At 40.7% G+C, this 20198-nt stretch overlaps 3 protein-coding genes across 5 annotated transcripts; 1 reads left to right on the plus strand and 2 right to left on the minus strand.

Annotated features, from left to right (window-relative positions):
* Positions 1–448: 448 nt before the first annotated feature.
* On the plus strand, positions 449–3898 carry LOC133485406 (glutathione S-transferase omega-1-like). The gene is made up of 6 exons (XM_061789016.1): positions 449–567; positions 1168–1276; positions 2070–2292; positions 3104–3205; positions 3289–3395; positions 3479–3898. Exons 1-6 carry the CDS (start codon positions 540–542, stop codon positions 3627–3629), a joined length of 720 nt encoding a protein of 239 aa, XP_061645000.1. The 5' UTR covers positions 449–539; the 3' UTR covers positions 3630–3898.
* Positions 3899–3905: 7 nt separating this feature from the next.
* On the minus strand, positions 3906–9590 carry itprip (inositol 1,4,5-trisphosphate receptor interacting protein). 2 transcript variants are annotated; one of them, XM_061789012.1, is made up of 3 exons: positions 9332–9590; positions 8051–8167; positions 3906–6343 (listed from the first exon to the last, which is right to left on the minus strand). In XM_061789012.1, exon 3 carries the CDS (start codon positions 6274–6276, stop codon positions 4690–4692), a length of 1587 nt encoding a protein of 528 aa, XP_061644996.1. In that variant the 5' UTR covers positions 6277–6343; positions 8051–8167; positions 9332–9590; the 3' UTR covers positions 3906–4689. The 2 variants fall into 2 exon arrangements, with proteins under 2 accessions (XP_061644996.1, XP_061644995.1); XM_061789011.1 differs by lacking the exon at positions 8051–8167 and having other exon boundaries at positions 9332–9580.
* Positions 9591–9985: 395 nt separating this feature from the next.
* Positions 9986–14448, minus strand: fas (Fas cell surface death receptor). Of its 2 annotated transcripts, none has more exons than XM_061789015.1 (9): positions 14298–14448; positions 13923–14032; positions 13099–13236; positions 12132–12252; positions 11972–12042; positions 11802–11891; positions 11657–11703; positions 11201–11219; positions 9986–10754 (listed from the first exon to the last, which is right to left on the minus strand). In XM_061789015.1, exons 1-9 carry the CDS (start codon positions 14372–14374, stop codon positions 10480–10482), a joined length of 948 nt encoding a protein of 315 aa, XP_061644999.1. In that variant the 5' UTR covers positions 14375–14448; the 3' UTR covers positions 9986–10479. The 2 variants fall into 2 exon arrangements, with proteins under 2 accessions (XP_061644999.1, XP_061644998.1); XM_061789014.1 differs by having other exon boundaries at positions 9986–10760.
* Between the last annotated feature and the right edge of the window lie 5750 nt (positions 14449–20198).

Here is a 20198-nt window from a genome sequence, read left to right on the forward strand (position 1 = left end):
GTCATCAACATGCGACATTTCGCAATGAGTTTCCCCATGGAGCGAACGAATATTCTACATTTTACGTGGTGCTCACAGTAAGGATTAATTGCATAGCACCGGCATGTCAGAAAATTAAACTGACAATCTATTGTTTGTGTCGTAAATGGAAAAAAAAGTAAACTACATCTTAATGGCGTGCAAGGGAAACGTCAGTTAAATTAATACGAGTACAGTCAACATCGTTATAGAGGAAAAACAGATGTTCACAGCACCCTTGTAGTTCTCCATCAACAGTATATTGTCGTTAATCTGGGACCTCAGCTACAAAAAGAGAAAACGGAGGTGCGTATCGTTGGTAACCAAAAACATAAGCCCCGCCCAGCTACCCTCCTCCCTCAACGTTCACTGGCTGATGCACTTTCCCGGAAGCAGGCTCAAAATATAAACACCCTTTTTTTTTTTTTTTTTTTTTTTTTTGCTCCCTCGTTGTTGCTGTTGGACAATACGAGACTGCAAACGACAAATCGTCATCTACGCCGAACAGCTTCAGTGTCAAGATGACTGCTGCGAAGTGCCTCTCCAATGGTAAAGATTTAAATACTTTTATTTAAACAAGCACCAAGAACTCTTTGACATGAACTCTGTTTATTAAATAGATAAGTATTTTACAGGGATTATTTTTAATTTGGCAAAACATCCATTACGCAACACAAATTCAGTTGACTACGACACACCTAAGTGGTACAAATGAACAAATATATATTTTTTTCTTTCTTTCTTCTACTCAATAGAAGAGTGCAGCTGCCTGGCTCTCGGCTTTCTGGGTGACAGTCACCCTGTTCAGACATATGCAGGTGGCTGCACAATTACTTTCAGTCGACACCAGGGATGGGCGAGTGTCTTGCTTTCCTATTAAGCTTGCATAGGGTAGCTGTGTCCAAGTCACAGTGACTCTGCACTTTTTACTTTGTTTGGCATGTCGACTAATCACAGGGTTATACTATTTACGCACATTTCACAAAAGACCTTTGTCTTTTTCCAGTACTTCAGGCATGACAACATACACTAAATGTGCTTTTTTTTAAATTTTACTAGGCCTTTGAAAAAAAAAAAAAAAAAAAAAAAAAAAAGATATGCCATTGCATATGTGAATGAATGTTTAGAAGGATGCAAATGTTTTCCCAGGGAGTGCTGCGCCCGGGCCTGTGCCAGCCGGCTCCATCAGACTGTACAGCATGAGGTTCTGCCCCTTCGCTCAGAGGACCCGACTGGTGCTCAACGCCAAAGGGATCAAGTAAAGACATGGAGAGGAAACCGTTTGAACATTGATATTTCACGGTTCGTGCACTAGGATGCTTTTGGTCCTCATCCCTAAGACGATTCAGCACACTAGTAGAAAGACTATGGCAAACTAGTGGAACAATTGTCTTATGAGTAAAATTCCCCCCCCCCCCCCCACAACTACCTTCTACCACTATATATGACACGTCTGCACACTAGGACAAAGAGTTACTAGTACAAGGACCTTAAGTTGGATATCAAGGATCGAATAAATGCTAAAATGGCCTTGAAATCCAGCATTATGGTTTATGTACTAGTACACAGTTTGTCCTCTCTAGTAAGACAATTCAGTGCACTAGTATAGCGACTGTGTCTTGATAGTAATTTTTTATTTTTTTTTCCCCAACTACTGTCTTCAACTACAGTATGACATTTCTACCCACTAATAGGACAACTTGGGCATATAAGTAGAACAACTACATGTTACTAGTGTGCATTTTGGTGTGATGAGTAGGGTCCAAGAGGCTACTAGTGTGTTAGTTTCCCACTATTGTTACTAGTGCAACAAAGTAGTTTACTAGTATGGTTTAATTCCATCGCAGGCCAAAGGTGTCACTAGTAGTGGAAAAAGTTACTAGTAAGACACAACCATTCTACTAATGTGCTGAATTGTCTTACTCATGAGGACAAAAAGCACACTAGTACACATATCAGGAATGAGGAATAAATGCTCCAAAGGCTTTCCATGGACACATTTCAACTTCCCTGTGTGATGTGGGGAAAAAACTGTTTGTTTTATACCTCAGGCACAACATCGTCAACATCAACCTGAAAGACAAACCTGATTGGTTCCTGGAGAAAATCCCCGTCGGCCAGGTACCCACCCTGGAGACGTCGGCGGGGGAGGTGATACGCGAGTCTACCATCACTTGTGAGTACCTGGACGAGGCGTATCCCCGGAAGAAGCTGCTTCCTGACACTCCGTTCGGAAAAGCCCAGCATAAGATGCTGATGGAGAATTTTTCCAAGGTATTCTGTAGCGCAGGGCTTGAATCTAAATAAATCTTATTGCATCACACTCAACAGTGACGCCTTTAAAAGTCAAACGCATTCTGTGACGCGAGCACATTTTGAACCTATTTCACCATAGGCACAAATATATAATAATAATATAATAAACTTTAGCCATCATCTGTCTACAAACCATGTTTTAATCAACATTTTAGCATTCAAAAACTGTCATAAAAGTGTAAAATAAAAAAGAGTTAACCATTGTAAAATAATTTTTAAAAATTAGACATAATGGAGAACAAGAAAGATGTTGCAGTGATACTGTCACCTCGTGGCGATTTAGAGGTACTGCTGGAATATATAAGTCGTATAGTAGTGTTCGCCCCGACTATTTGCGATTCACCTACTCGCTGATTTGATTTTGTGAACCTGTGTTGTTCACAATATTTTGTCCGGACAAAGCCGTGGATAATTTAATAAGTATTGAACTATGTTGCAGTGAGGGGAGGAGCTTTATTTTGGCAAGCCACAGCAAAAAAATAGTGCTTCGCCACCATCTTGTAGCATTTATAGAGAATTCTAAACCTTTTTTGGGAGGGCGTCAATTACCCGCTGAAGTGTCTATCGGACTGTAATGTGTATTTCTGGCTCTATGGTTACTTTTCCTCTTGATGTTACTGTGGCGGCATTCAAAAATTACGTCAAAGCAAAATGTTTGTGGAGTTACACCTTTACTAAGATGAAGTATCACGAGATTTAGTGAACATATTAATTGTCAAGATTTTAGGGGGTTTAAAGGCACATTTTAGTTATCGCAATTTTGTGACAGATACCGCCATTGACCTTCAAGATCGTAATGGGAAGACAGAAAGGCGATGATGTTTCTGGACTGCATTCAGAAATTAAAGACAAGTTCAACAACCTAAAGGAGGCAAGTTGATTTTTTTTCTCCACTGTCTTTGCATATTGACTCTATGTTTTGAAATATGACAAGTTGTGGTGTGTATTTTCCAGGACCTGGTAAAGAAGAAGAGCAAGTTCTTCAGTGGCAATACTGTTGGCATGAGTGATTTCATGATGTGGCCGTGGTTCGAGAGGCTGGAGGTCTTTGGATTGAGCAAGTGAGTAACGCCTTGGACATTGTGCAGGTGTACCTCACCTGCACAATGATGTTAAGAGATGAACCCCCCCTTTTATCTTCCAGCTACTTTGACGATGCGCCTGAGCTGAAGGAGTGGATGAAGCGCATGTCTGAGGACCCTGTTGTCAAAGTTAGCGGGCACAGTGTGGACACCTACAGGGCCTTCTTTCAGACCTTCAAGGATGGCAAACCCAACTACGACTATGGCCTGTAGACAACAACAACCAAAACCTTTAACTGTCCAGCTGGGGTTTCTTTTAAATATCCATTTTCCGCTGTGTCATTACAAACTTTGTCAATATTGTTGCATGAAATCCATTGTTCTACTTGTAGGACATTCCGCCAGTGTTTTAAGTTTGTGCAGTGGTTTTTCAGTAAATATTTGGGGGTGGGATGGGGCGGGGGAGTAGAAATAAAGGCAAATTTATCACGTCTCGCAGTATGTTTGATGTGGATTTATAAAAAAATAAAAAATAAAAATAATTCAGTCTAACAGACAAGACTATTTTATTGGTTGAATATGAATTTGACATCAAACTGCAATAGCTGCCATCAAAATGAGGTAGTTTGGATTCCTATCCCCATTTGTTTTCAATTAAGTGTTGTTTTGCAAAAGTTACTTAATACTTGCGGCGTCACAATGACACCACGTGACTGTCAGAAGCAATACCAATGGGCTTCCATACAGTGGAGTACACAATACACTACTACTCAGATAGTTTAAGATGCACATCTTTTACTGAATAGCACACTATATGGACAATAATATGAGGACACTCGGCCATATGGGAAATGAAAATTGGAAGGAAAGTATGTGGGGTCTGAAAGAGGGCCTGCTGGCACACAATCCCCGTTCTAGTTCAGCCCAGAGGTGTTGGGCGGTGTTCAACCACACCAAACGCAACCGAGAACACCTTCATGGTCCGTGTCATGCGCACTGGACCAGAAGAGGGCCTTCCCCAAATGGTTTCCACCAAGTTGGAAGCACAGAATTGTTCAAGAAAGAAGATTCAGGGGAAACAAACCCCATAGTTTAGTTAGAAGGTGTGTGCCAATAGGGTATCTGATTCCAGACTTCTTGGAGGCAAGTTTGGACTGCAGGTGGTTCAAGAATCGGGAGAAAGTTGGGAATCAACATTCTTATGAGTCATTAAGAGGAGGGTCCAAAGACTTTTGTCCATACGGTGTGGCTACAGCACTGCGCATCATAATATGCCCCATAAATAGAAAACTAATAATAAGTGCCTCAAGTCTACCATCTTGTTAAAGTCTTTCTAGTAATCCAAGCCTCCACCAGATGATGAAAGCGGAGTGTACTCTTGTAAAAGCACGGCTGCATTCCTCAACATCTCCTGGAGGTGGCGCACCGTCGCCGCGTAAACGTCCCTCCTCAACACCAAACCCCGGAACAGATTGACCGGCTCTGCTTTGCGGATCGTCTCTGGAAGCTGGATCTCTCGTGGCGCTCTGTCGTTCCCGACAAGGACGTGATGGAGTCTCTTCTCCCGGAGGCTGCCGTGCATGAAGCCGAGCACGTCCCGCAGGCGGCACTCGGTCCTGTCGGCGGTCCACGCTGACGGTTTGTTGAGCAGCAACAGGTGCAAAAGGACCGTCTTCCAGTGGTAGTCGGTCAAAGCGTTTCCCCCCGTGAGGGTCGTCTGCTTCCTGTGTAGGAAGATGACCACCTGAAGGCAGTGCAGATGGCAGGAATGTCGAGGTAGGAGTTTGGTGACGTGTTTCAGTAGATTCTTCTCGTAGACGGCCAGCGAGAGAGGCCAGAAGGGGTCCGGAGGTCCGCCGCAGTCCGAGGGGAAGTGAGAGACCAAATAAGCGTCAGTGTCCACCAGCTGGACCGCCGGTATGATGTTCACCATAATGGATTTCCCCGAAGGGAATCGGACCTTCAGGGCGCCCGCCGCGTCCAGGCTGCGAAACGTGACCTCGAAGTCATACTTGTGGGAGATGCGCCCCCACGCTTTGGTAAGGGACAACTGAAACCACTTCATGACTCGATCCTTGGCCAAGAGCGGCGTTCTTTTGGAGCAGAGCAGCTCATCAAGACTGCGGTCTACGACCTGCACTGCGTCGGTGTTACCGTGTAGCAGGCACAACATGTCCTCTCCCAGGTTGGCAGAGCCGCACAGGCACCCGCCCTCGTGGTCCCCGAACCTGCTCACCTGGACGGTGCCACAGCCTTGCCTGTCAGGTGGCGTGTCGCTGGATGGCTCACACCACAGGCTGACCTGGAACTCCAGCGGATCTGGAGGGGATAAAGGCACCACGAGGTCGCACGTTGGAGGCTTGCGCATCTGCCAACACTCGAACATGCTTCCGATCCCGACAAAGTCCCCGACCTCCATGTCGGCCTCTCGGTTGGAGACGCTCCTGAGGGATTCCAGGAGGTCGTCGGCAAGACCCTCCACGAACTCCCTCACCCTCCCGGTGTCGTAAGACGAGCTGGAGGTGCATTTGTCGCAGAAGTGGCTCAGGACGTCCTTATCTAGTACCATCGCGCTGGTAGGAAGCGCCTCGTCGTCGTCAAGCGCCCTCGTGTTCGACTCGGCCATGTCCGCCCTGCACATCTCAATGGCGAAGAACACCACAAAGGACACGGTGCCCCAAAAGTACCAGCTGTAACCTTCCTCCCAGCCGCCGCCCTCATCCACCTTCGCCTCCGCCTGGGAGAGCTCCGCCTCCAGCTTGGCCCGCTCCCTTTCCAGCCTCTCCGCGTGCTCTCGCATGCGTGCCATCAGGTCCTCATCCTGCTCTGCGACGGTGGCGTTCTCTTGCGGGAAGAGCGAGGGGTGGTTCAAAATGGCGGCGGCGACGACCATACACACCCTTGAGATGGCTCCCTGCATCTTCGGCTTGTTTCTGTTAACTGCATCTAAGCACCGCTCAAGAGACCCTGCAGCTGCATATCACTTCCTGCAACATAAAATAACAAAGTAGCTTCACAATAATGCAAATAAGCAAAACACGCGTGTTGTATTTTTCACATAGAGATCCCGCAAAATGTACGCATTAGAGCCATAACAGAAAACCTTGCGTTTACCCGGAATGACTGTATGTTAGCAAAACACAACATCCCGCGATCAGATACAGTGGCAGCTTGACTTACGAGTGCCCCGAATGCTGATTTTTTTTTTTAGCTTGAATTTCATTTTTACTACGTCGTTTCAATGTGTATCAACATTTACAGAGCAGCAACCTGGGAAGGCGGCAATTCCCGCCTATTAGTGTAACAACAAACCACATCGAGCCCATCCATCCATTTTCCACACCGCTTCTCCTCACGAGCGTCGCAGGCGTGCTAGACCCTCGCCCAGCTAACTACGGGCAGGAGGCGGGGTACACCCTCAACTGGTTGCCGGCCGATCACAGGGCATAAATAAACCAAACCATGCGCACTCACATTCATACCTACGGACAATTTAGACTCTTCAAATGATAAGACTTTTTCACTTTTAAGTCTTTTAAATGATATTTCTTGCACTGTACGCTGTTTTAATTGTACTTCTATCTTTTTTTTTTCCCCCCAGGTACGATGTCAAAACCAAATGTTTTGATTGTAGAGAGAGAATAAAGTTGGCCTCGCTGTTCCAATACTTTCCAGGGGGAATGAATTTTTCCAAATGCCTCCATTCTTGGTGGACATGCGGTAGGTCAGGTGATTAGTTTATAGAGGGCACTGCCTTCGTTCAACAGTTCACTTGTCTACATCACTGCAATCTACAACTGATGCTTACTGTCAAAACGGTGCATTATGTTCTTTGTAAATGCCAAATATGCTCGTAATAAAGTAGCCGGTGGGCGCCGTTATAACAGGAAAACTGTCCAGCTGTTTGTATAAAGGACTCCGCCCATCGGAGGGAAGCAGACTAAATTCAGCAGCGGCAGGCGGTGTGACGCACTAACACAGGAGAGGAAGGAAGACTGAACATTATCCTTTTGTTGATAACCTTTTCTTGTTTGCAGCAAGCCTGCAATCATTTTCTCCAAAAAAGACTTTCTGGAAAATGTCCAAATGCAGTTAATCGTATCGTACATCACAAACTGTGAGGGACGAAAACGATAAACATTGCAAGAGGAAGTGACATAAGGGCCTTGCGTCGCTTTGCTGCACTTAACTCTGGCGAGGCGCCACGGGACGGCCTACGATGACGGAATTATTGATACAGTGTAAAGGAAACCGCCTTTTCTCTGTGGAAATTACAACAATAATGGTGCAGAAACCTCCCTGTGACTTACGCAAGACGGCTTAGTTAAACACCAGCTAAATGAAAATATCACCTCTTCAAATGATCACTAAATATATAGATATTCATATCATTATTAGTACTTTTGCCACCTCCACTGGCTATGCAACTGAGATTAACAGAATACAATTAGTTGAACCATTTAACTACCCGCCTGACGCATCAGTAGAGCACAATAAGGAAAGCAAATAATCTGTAATCGTAATCATGTTTCGGAAGGAATGATTTATCATTTATGGCATGCGTCGTTATTGTTGGAAAATGGAAATAAACAGATGAGATGGAAAGAGAAATTTTTAGACAAATATTCAAAGCATTGAAAAACAACAGAAATGAGAAATGATACCAAAAAATACAAAATACTGTCAATTCAAACCTTTGAGGTGTGTAGTTCTTTAAAAACAATTTGTCTTCCTGTTTTTTCCATTATTATATTTTGTTTTTTTTCTTCCCACCATCAAGTGACATCAACCATTTGGAAGAGGCTCATTTCCTAAAAAAAAAATACAACTGCCTTAAGAATTTTGATTGCTCAGTGCTACCTTTGTGATTTTACTGTGCATATGACAAGAAACATCTTGAATCTAAAGGAAACATAAAATGCTAACTTTGTTGTATTGGTTGTTATATGGATAATTTCACTTCTCAAAGAACTACTGCAGCATTAGGCTGGACACAGGACACGAGTATGACGTACAACTAGCCTATGTTTTTTTTTCCTTTTCAAGTATTATACTCACACACACATATATATATATATATATATATATATATATATATATATATATATAAAGTTAAATACAACTGAACTGTATTCTGTCCCATATATATATATATATATATATATATATATATATATGGGACAGAATACAGTTCAGTTGTATTTAACTTTGAAGTACAGTATATAATGTCTAATCTTTATGAGTTGTTTGTTTTTAAACATTTTAGTACAGTTTTATTCAACTTTTATGTGCAATACATTTTAATCGAATCATTATTTAAGTAACGTTTTTTTTTATTTTTTATTATATCATTTTTTTTAAAATTATAAATAATGTTACAGTCGCATACACCCATATAAAACACTTCTGCCAGTTTTTTTTTTAATGGGCACTTATGCCACATGACAATATTTGAATGTTTGTCATGATGGCGTCAGCTAGGTACTTTTTGAGGTGGTACTTGGTGTAAAACGTTTGACAATCACTGGCTTATGTCATGGTAAACTTTCGAGAGTCTAACCTTTTTTTTTTTCTCTCTCGTTAAATGTCTAAAATATAATCATGAGCTCAGGTTTTGTGGTGGGGGAAAAAACGACATTATTAAAATAAAAAAAAAAAAAAAAAACGTCCTCTGAAGGAGAGTGAGTGTGCCAAGGCGGCGACTCCTCCTCTGTTGTCCGGGCAACAAAATACGGAAACGCGGCCACGGTACTACGACGTGGGGCACATGAGTCACGTTGCACTCCGGTGCTGCTTACAACAGCAATAAACATATTGCGCGGACTACTCTCGATGTGTTATTGTGCGTTATTTTAAAGATTATAATCTTTGAAAAAAAAACAGGTAAAGACCAAGTGGTTATATCCCCTCGCGCCTTCAACAAAATGTACCGGAGGTTTTATGTAGTCACGTATCGTAAATCAGTCAGGGCTTACCTTTAACGCGATATGTGCTCGGTATCATGATGGGGAACTTTTAACGTGGTCGTCGGCTTGGCTCTCTCAGATGTTTTTCGGAGTCGGGGGGCTTCCGAGGCTCAGGCTGCTGCTTTCCTCTTGACATTTCCTGCACGATCGCGCCACCCAAACGCGGAAGTCACGCCCAAGAGGAGGAACCACAACTGCCGTCAAGCCATACTGCGCATGCGTCAATCTTGCGACAATCATATCGTCGACATTAAAAACGACACAAAAATAACAAAATAAACAAAGATTCATCCATCCTTTAAAAACGAAAATAAGCAAAGCACTGTACAGTACCATTTTTCTCTTTCTAATTGGTTCCCACGTCTGTGCTCATTTTCTTGAATTTATGATTATTTCCTCATAATTCTATTATTAATAATCTGTTGTTATTGAAATTTGTTTATAACATTTTTTTAAATCATCTTTCCTGCAACATAGAGGAATAGTATAGTGAGTTTTTTTTTTTAACAGTTTAAAGCTTTAAGACCCTCCCCACACTCTTATTAACCTCTGCCATACTCTTATAAACACTTCCTAGGATGGCTGAGGCTAATATTTTTTAATCGATTCTTCTACCCATCATCCAATTGATTATTTTATTGCATAGAAATTAACTTTGCATAATATCAATCATTGTCCTTTTTATTTTTTTAAAGTGTGAAATGATCCCAAACGCTGGACATTCTCTGTCTTTTACACATTTTTTTCATTCCGGCTCATACATTCCACAGTTACAGTCCGTGTGCAAAAATGATCACTGCAAAATCCTTGGTTATAGCCAAAAATCTCAGATATAAAATTAAAAACATTACCACCAATTTAAAAATCTGCGATACAGCGAGACCGCGGAAAGTGAACTGTGTTATGGCGAGGGACAACTGACAACTTATTTTAGGTTCATTTTGAAAGTTCAAGTGCTGAAAGAACACACACATATTTTAAGAACACACACAAAAATATCCCATGTAAACAATTCGACCCATATTGTTCTTCTACTTAATTCACATAGATTGCACATAAAAGGTGGCTTTCTCCATCGGCTGAGATCTTAGGTCAAACATTTCCTATATTGTAAAACAACATTGAGAAAAAAATATACTGGCTAAATTCACACAAATTTAAACATCAGATAAAACATCCAAAACATTCTGTGCTTTGTAATTCTTCTTTATATTCCTCAGGATTTGTATCAACTTTTTCATGGCGTCCATGCCCTGCTCCTCCACCCACATCCTCAGGAGCTGCAGCGTCTGTTCCTGACTGTTGCGCGGATAGTCCAGTTCTAAGCTGTCAATAATGTTCGGGTTCATCCCGCTCCGTATTGCCACGTCGGCCATAGTCGTCCACCCAAGCACTTCTGCGACAGCGGGCAGGTGCCGAATAGGGTCAGTGTCTGGAACTCAAGTCAAAGAGGAGAAAATTACAATTGTATTTTCTCTTCACATCTTCTGATGTTTAATGTCAGGAAGTAGCAGAGAGAGAGCAAGAGAGAATAATAATGAAATGTGAGTTTTGGTATTTCTCCATCTAACGAAACCATTCAAGGCTTGAAGATGTTATTTAAATATGTAGGAATGAGGTCTCACAAGGGCCTTTGCTCTCCGAGTAACAAAATAAATCTCATATTTATTTCCTTTAAGGAAACAAATGAGACTGTATACAAAAAAAAAAGGAAACATGTTTTGTAATCATGAGAGTGGTGCCTGAGGTTTAAAGTAACTAACACCGATCGATTAACTAAATAATTTGTACGTATCGTAGGTAGGTGCGTGGTGATTGAGGTTGATCGGTAGGTAAGAAAGTCAGTAGATAGGTTGGTACGCAAATAATGATACTTACGGCTAAATGACTGCATCTCCTGGGACAGAAAGGTAAAAAAGTGAGTCAATAAAGGTGGTCCGTATTGCCGGAATGAAATATCAAAGCGGTTACAATCATGCTGACAAGCACAGCGAGTGTTCGCGGCGGCCGACCAACCTGTACTTCATACAGAAACGGGAGCTCGCAGCAATAGCACAGACAAATCGGAACAATACAGTACATGAATTGAGCACATGACTGTTAAGTCGCATCCAACTAGCATAGGTTGTTATTTCACCAATTAACTTGCCACAGTGATTCACACTCCCATTCAAACCTAAGTGCAATTTAGAATCTTCAAGTCATAGCTTTACCTCCAAGCTCATTAAAATGCAACATGCCGAAATTCCCCAGGGATCCGTTTTAGAGCCACTCCTACTGTCTTGACATGCAGCAAAAATTTGCATTCATAACGGACCGTTGCATAGTACTTACCACCTCAAATGTTGTTGGATTGTTGGAGCTCTGTCGGTTGCTCCGTCCTGATCAGTCAAATCATCCAAAACCGAGATATGCCGTTATTAAGACGAGAAAACACAACTTTCTATTACACTACCTGTAGGCTACTAGGAATACTCACGGTTTTTCCTGTTCCTCTGGATGCTTAAAACCAAAATTATAACGACCAATACACAAGCTACGGCGACTCCAGTCCATACATGATTTCTCCCTAAAACAAAACCATTAAGAGATTATATTTTATGACATTAAGATACAATTACATGACAATGAAAATATTTCAAACCTTACCTTCTAATTTGGCATTGCACACTGTGTCATTGGTGGCTGTACAGGCTACTTTGATCCCTTCCATACCGCATCTGCATCCCAAAAAAAAAACAGATGTAATCTTGGACAGGGGATACTAATGTTATCTTACAGTATATACCGTATGTGATGATCAACTCACTCTGTACAAGGACTGCAAAGTTTACAGTCTTGATCATTGGCACTAATGCAGTAGTGATGGGTTTTGCACCGGCATTTGGTGTCGCTGGCTACAGTACAGGGCGTCTCCACCTCCAGATTGGCTACAAGGGAAGTATAAATTGATTTAATGTGCAGCTAGAGCAACTTGCTTCAGTTGCAGAATACATTTAAATAGGAACATGTCACTACATCAGCCTGAAATCCAAAGGTTTTGAATCCCCAGAGATGATTCCGATTACCATTTGTAATAGAGAATAATTTTTATTTAATTCCAAATTATAAATTATATTGAATTAGTTTATTTATATTAAAATAATGTCACTGATGGTGTAGTGGTACACTCGCCTGACTTTGGTGCAGGCAGCGTGGGTTCAGTTCCCACTCAGTGACGGTGTGAATGTGAGTGCGAATGGTTGTCCGTGGCCTGTATGTGCCCTGCGACTGACTGGCGACCAGTTCAGGGTGTAGTCCGCCTTTCGCCCGAAGTCAGCTGGGATAGGCTCCAGCGTCCCGCGACCCTAACCAGGATAAGCGGTGTTGAAAATGGATGGATGGATGGATATATTAAAATATATATTTTATTAGATCTATACTGTATATATTTTGCATTAAATATCATCCTATTCAGTATCTTGTGATGCATATAGGTATTAAAAAATATTGTAACAACTTTCTACTGTTGAAAGATATAACCTGTACTAACTGATGAACCCTTTTTGCCCTGTAGATATATTTATATATATATATATATATCGCATAAAATGCATAGAAAATACTGTGTGTATTGTAGAGTCTGAGTACATCCATGTGCCTTAAAATATACAATATAACAAAATAATAATATTAATAACTGATGGACTATTACAATACAATGATAGACTAAAAATATATATATATATATATTATTATTATTATTTTTTTTTAAAGTATATTAAAATGAAAAGTACCATTGGGGTGTGAGCAGGATGTGCAGCGTTGGCAGTTTCTGTCCTGGTTTGGATGGCTGTTGTATGTGCCCGACTCACACTGATCACATTCCGTTTCTTCTGGACTACCAGCAGGGCAATGCTGCTCCAGACGCTGACCTGTAGGGGAGTGCACAGACGGGAGAAACCATTTGCTCCAGTATGGCCCCGTCAAGTGGCATCATAATGATTGAGGGATGTTTGAAAAATTGTTAGTGGTTAACACAAAGGAGACATATTATGCTATTTTGTTCAGATTTTAACCTTGATAAAAGGTCTCTGACATTCTTCAGTCAAAATAGACAAAGGATGACAAATTTCATTACTCCGAACACCCACTTGTCATACTCTTAGTTTTGGGGGGGCGGTTCTGTCTCGTGCAAATGTTTGTTTGTTACCATAGCGATGGTTGCCACCTTAGCAACTTTTCCACCCACCTATTAACCACTACCATCCTCTTATGAACACTTTCTATACTCTAAACATGCAATAATACAGAGTAGTACTGTTCACCATGTACATTTTACCCCTTGTAATATGTGATTAATGATTTCTTTTTTAAAACAGTTTTAATGTTTTACGGTAGGAAGCGTTTATTTTACCCAAAAACAAACAAACAAACAAAAAACCACAGCATACACTCAAAATCTCGCGATATGAATGTAGAGGGGGGGGGGAAAAAGCCACAATACACCGCGGGAACACCGTACAAGCAATTAAAATGTCTCTTTTGCATAATTTACCCCGTTTCAAAGTGTAACGTTTGCAAAACAAAAAATAAATAAATGGTGTAGTAGTTTGCTCACCTATGGCACACAGGCAACAGGCGATTGTGCCATGTTGGTACAGTCCGTCAGGACATTGTTGGGCTTCTCTTTTCTTTTGGGACCGAAGAAGCAAAGATGCCCGGACGCCCCTTTCCAATAACAAAGTGAAAGCAAGCACGTTTCATTTGCCTCAATAAAACATAAAACGAAGCTGTGCTTCCTATAAAAAGAGCTTCACCAACTAATGTGGCCCCGGGTTAAACCTTCGTTTGGATTCGTACACTTATCAAGTCAACTCGAGTTAGCTTAACTAAGACTAAGACAACTCACCAAAAAACCAACAGCGACACGTTACACCTATCACGTACAAACACTAAAACAGCGCATTTTGAAGACTATTACACTTTTACTTACAGAGTGGAAGAGGAGTCGAACAATACAAGGATGAAAAAACACGTAAGAAACGTACAAGAACAAGACGACGCCTTCATGTTAATGCACTTAAAATGAAACTAGTAATGGGGCTGACAAGAGCTTCCACGCATGCGCACAACTCAGATGTGTACTGTATTACGATTACGTCTTTAGTGAATGATAAACAACGATTGTGGACATTTTTCGAATGTATATTCAGTAAACCCGATAATACGTGTTAGTCTGTAGTTCGACGACAAATTATGGACGTTTCGAAAATCCCCCCAAAAATGATATTCTTGTTGGGAACCAACTTTGGCTGCCAAATTACACAATCATGTTATGGGAAACCCCACAAAACCCAACCAAAAAAAAATAAAAACTCCATGATAAGTGCAATGAAATGAATTAAATTAAACAAGCTTATCAGAAAAACAAAACATAGAACAGAAATAAGCATATTTCTTAAATAATATAATAATTTTATTGGGTGTATTATTTTTTATTGTCATTTACAGCTGTATTAGTTTTTTTTTTTTTAATCTTTGTTTATTCACTTCATTCAAATAATGGGTGAAATTTGGTTTTTTCATGCCACTCCACAATTAAACACTAGAGGGCAGCATTATGTTTTGTACGACGAGGAAGAAAGAAGGCGCTCATGAATTGCAAATGATCAAATAGAATCACATTTATATTACGCAGTCGGTGTGTCTAGATTTACTACAAACTGCGTGAAAAAAAGACTCCAGACCTTTCATAAACAACAACAAAAAAAGCACAGAAAAACGTTGGAAAGCATTATTTTCTAACAAATCTACCTAGGTTTAAGAAACGTGGGGGGGGGAAAGTAACTTTCACATGAACGTGCACACACTTTTAAAAAAAAAAATGGGTAGATCATTAACAATGTGCTTGAATATAGTTTAAAAAAATGGAGTTCAATAATGACAGTTTTTAAATGCAAATCTATAGCACAAGAAAAGTTAAATACAACTGAACTGTACTTGGGCAACAGTTCTAGAAGGAGCAGAAAATCCACGCAAGCACGTGGAGAAGGCGCAAAATCGACACCGGAAGGCCTGAAAATTCAAACGCAGAGCCTTTTGACTGTGAGGCAGATGTGCTAACCACTAGAGCAATGTGCGGTTAAGAACAATATTTCCTTAAATTGGCCATTTTTAGCTTTACAGCCAACGTTCGAAGCTCAGATTTTTTTTGCGTGCTGACGCTCGTGCGCGCAAACTTGAACGGGAAGTCAGCTCTTGAGCTGCAGGAAATAACCTCAGCCCTCATGAGGCGGGTCTCGGGGGGAAAGCTCGGCAACTTGCACTGAGCCGATGTGTTACTTTGTTCACTGTGGTCAAAGGCACTGTACTGCATGCCCATACTTGTACACATGCAGTAAACTTGTAAAGCTGCCACTTGTACAGTGTGTACGGAAAGCCATTTGAGCATTTATTTGATATGTAGCTTGAGGTCAATGTATTAGTATGCTTTGTCCTCACTAGTAGCACAACTGTGACATACTAGTAGGCAAGGCTTGACATTAACACCAGCCAACCGGCCAAATGCCGGTGAATTTCAGCTGACGTGGGTATCACCGCCTCTCCCGCTAGCCACTTTGGCAGGTTGTATTTTGATCAGAAAAAAATGTATGTCAGCAGCCAACCCCCCCCCCCCCCCCCCCCAACTCTCATTGATGAATGCATTTCAATTGGGAAAAAGTGTGACTATATGCATATCCGTTGTTGACCAATACTGGTTGAGAAGTATCTGCACCATTTGCACAATTGACATTGTTCCAGATTATCGCACTACTAGTCACTTGAAACCGCATGATGTCTTGAAGCCTCTGCTCCATTTGCATAATGGTCACTGCACCAGACAATTGATCTATTAGTCATTTCAAACCGCTCTAAATTGCTAGAGGACTTGGCATCATTTGCACAATTATCAAAATAAATAAATAAATTGTATCAGCATTACCACATTATTGCTCAGTGGCTGTGTTTTTATGTTTTTATGTCTCAAAAGTATTCACTGTCTGTCGTCGTACTACCGGAGACAAATTGTGTGTTTTTGACATACTTGGCAAATAAAGATTCGGAATGGTCTTACTAGTAAGGACAAAGAGTGTACTAGTACCATGGAGCTTCAGCTGGAAATCATAGATACAGAATAAATGCTCAAACGCCTTTCAATACTGTACTTGTGTCTGTGCGGAGAGATTCCCCCTCCAGCAACACGTCCAGCGGTTTCCTTAATTCGAGTTTAGCGTATCTGCGGCTTGTACATGGCAATGGGATTTGAGGATGAGGAGGGTGGAGGGGGCATCCACTGGCAAAACAATGGAGAGGAGCGCCCACCGGTGTGAGGAACGACAAGAATAAGGCCGACTCGAATATCCCGTGGAGATGGCTCTGTCGGGACTATTGATATTGGGAGGGGGGGGGGGCGGGGGGGAGATCCCGAGCGGGACTTAAGAGGCTAAAGCGAGCCTGTAGGCTGGGCCACGCTCGCTTAAACCCCGCTTGTCCCGTCCTTTACCTCTCCTCTGAGTGGGTCACTTCATTAGGTACACACCAAGCATCAGGTGCAATGACTGCATCACGCAAAGAGCTGTTTCTAATATTTTGCTTTAAAGAGAAGCAACCTACAACCACAAACATATAACTTATCATATTGTTAGCTTAATAGGATAGTTGGCTAAGTCATTCAACTTACTGTTGCCTAATTAATCAGACTAATGTGCTTGCAAATTCTTTTGATTTTTTCTTGCTTCCAGAAAATGTTCAAATATGACTTAGGCAACAATGCTATTAGGCTAGCGATATTGGTAAACTACATTTATGTAGTGAATATAGTAAAATACTTCAGTGGCTCACATGATCTCTTATGATCAAGTTAGTCATCAATGTAATCTTTATTTGAGTAAGCATTTTTTTAACCCATTGATAACTGATAATTGATAATCTAATATAAGACATGACATAAGTATTATTCATAATTATATTTTGAGAATGTGATTCCCCCCTCCCCTTTTTTTAACCAGAGTTTTACTTTTTTTTGGATGATTTTTAAATATGATTTTATTGGATTGACTGTGAACTGTTTTGTTTATTTTACAGAAAAAAATGCTAATGTTTATATTTAAAATAATAGTATTTAATGCATTAACAACATGCATGTGCATTTAAAATTAAAACAAAATTGAAAAAAAATCTATGAATGGACTTGAGTGAATTTCCCCACTATGATTTTTTTTTTTTTTTAATTGCTAAATAAATAATTGCTGAAAATAATTTACAGATGAATTATTTCATTGAACTGAATGGGAGCTTTATTACTATTTTCTTAACATAATAAAAAAGTATAACGTATTAATAAAATATATGTGCAATATACATTTTTACAAATAATACAAACACTTCTATTAATTGACTTGGATGGATCAATTTCCCCAACATGGAAAAATATTCACATGCATGCATACAAATTCTATTATCATTGAGCATTTATTTTTGGATTGTTTGAAATTGTCTGAAATATATGAGCTAAACCAATCAATCCGTGTTTTATCATGGCAACATTTTATGTGAAATGCTCCCTATTCGCATGTACAGTTTGTCCCTGACCCCAGCACACACGCACACACACAGCTATCACCTCCCACCCACCAGCCTGGAAAATATTAACCTCATGTCACCTTTTCATCTAACTTCATGCATCATCATGCTTGCAGGGCTCCGCACGCTCGCCACATGTGCTTTTCCCCCACTTTATTGTTTTGTTTTTCCCTTACTGGTTCTTACTGGTTCACACACAAAAAAAGCTCCTCAAGAGTCACAAGGGACATCTCCGAGGAAGGCCAGAGAATTTGGGGAGTGGAGGAGGAGGCCGTTCGGTTGGAGAGGACCAAACGGCAGGAAATGAGAACGCTCCCCCGTGACTGGACTGCATGTGTAATCGGAGGCCCAGATCAGTCGGAGGATTAAAGGGGGGGAGAAAAAAAAAAAAAAAACAGAGAAAGTTAACAGTGAGGAGGAGGATGAAATGTTTGAGCGGCCTATAAATAGATGGCTCTTGTCAGCGATGATTGCGAGAGGCATGCGAGCATTCATTATTCAGCCTCGTTTTGCCGCCTGCATTAAAAATAAATAAATAAATAAAACAATAATTTCATTTTTTTTCCCCACGACTCTGCAGCCACTATATCAAACCCGTGACATTTTGTTGCCATCAATGAAATCGACTATAGTGGAACCCCACTATAGTATCATGATTTATGGGTTTTTTATTAGAGGTGCAACAGTTAATGGATTAATTGACAGCTCATTGATGATCAAATTAATCGACACTATTTTGCTAGTCGATTTATCTTTTGGAAAACTTAACTTAAAATTGTCCAAATCCTCGGAATTTCAGCCTCTCAACAGTACATTTTCTCAGATTTCTTTAGTCCTCCATGAGAGCAGACTGATTATCTTTGTGTGTAATCAAATTAAGACATTTGCAAACATCTGCTTTTACTTTGGAAAACATTTTTGCCCATTTTCTGACACGTTGCAGACTAAACAGAATCCTAAACAATTTGTTTGTGCATTTTCTGCACTATCAATTTGAAATAATGTCCTGTTTTTGACTAAAGGGATGGAAATCAAAAGATGTTTTTCCAATCCAAGTCATCGATTAATCGAAAACAATAATTGAGAGATTATTAAAATAATCGTTAGTTGCTGCCCTAGTTTTGAAAGTTAAAATTTAGAGTTGGGTGTCTATAGTGTAGTACCAAAACATCTATACTAATTTCCATTCACCCATCACGTTATATTTTAGCATTAAACTACGGAATGGTGTGGTTGAACATTTGTTTTTCCATTAAACCTCTTGTTTTATGTGTCAATTTTGGCATAAACTCACGCTGTTACTGGTTTTATTTCTACCTCTTGTGGTTTATTCTCATTCCTGTTGGATAGTTTGTGTGAGTCAACGACTGTAATTTGGATCAGTGACTGGTATTATGCATTTGAGTCCCATATATTTGCGCTTCTTCACAAGGACTACTGAGTGAAGATGTTCTCTGATGTTAGCTTCTCACGCTAGCTGGCTAGCTGCCTAGCTGCCATATGCTTGACACATGCAATCAAAAGTGTGTAGCACTTTGATATTTATATATTATTTTGATAGGTTTGTACTTCCTTTTTGTGCATTTGAGTGCTGCTTGACAAGGAGGGGCACCGAGTGAGGATGTACACTCTGACGTTAGCGTCCCGGGTTAGCCGGCTAGCTGCCATATGCTTGTCACTGAGCAAAGTGTGAAGTTTTCAACTTACATCCACTGATTGATTTCGTTTTGTACTTTGCTTGGACAGGGAACAAAGGTTTTATGATGCCCACAGTTTGGAATTAATTACAGTGGGATACATTCAGACTCTCCTATGATCGGTGAAAATCTGCAATATAGAGAAACCATATCCGAAAACATTGGTTTTACCCCTCTCACACGTTAAACACATTTTAACTAAAAAAAACAAAAAGATAATTAAACATTGTATACTTAAACACCGAAAAGTTCAACCAAACCATAGAATAACTCTGCTAGCTTAATGCTAACATATAATGTGAAATGCCACTGGCAGGCTAGTGGAGATTAGCACCAATGTTACGGTAATTATAAAGCTTCAAACAACCGCCACTTGAACACACACAGAGCAGCAACACATACAAACAGAGCATACAACAATACCGGTATTATTATTACCGGTATATATTCTCTGTGTTCTGTGGGAACAACAACTATGACTCGCTGCTTTTTTTTTTCTTCTTCTCTCTGAATCTCTTCCAGTAGACCTCAGTGCTGCTTGGCATGTTGTGGAACAATGTGGTACTACACCGAAG

Source organism: Phyllopteryx taeniolatus, chromosome 11, assembly GCF_024500385.1.
Source record: "Phyllopteryx taeniolatus isolate TA_2022b chromosome 11, UOR_Ptae_1.2, whole genome shotgun sequence".
Lineage (NCBI taxonomy): Eukaryota > Metazoa > Chordata > Actinopteri > Syngnathiformes > Syngnathidae > Phyllopteryx > Phyllopteryx taeniolatus.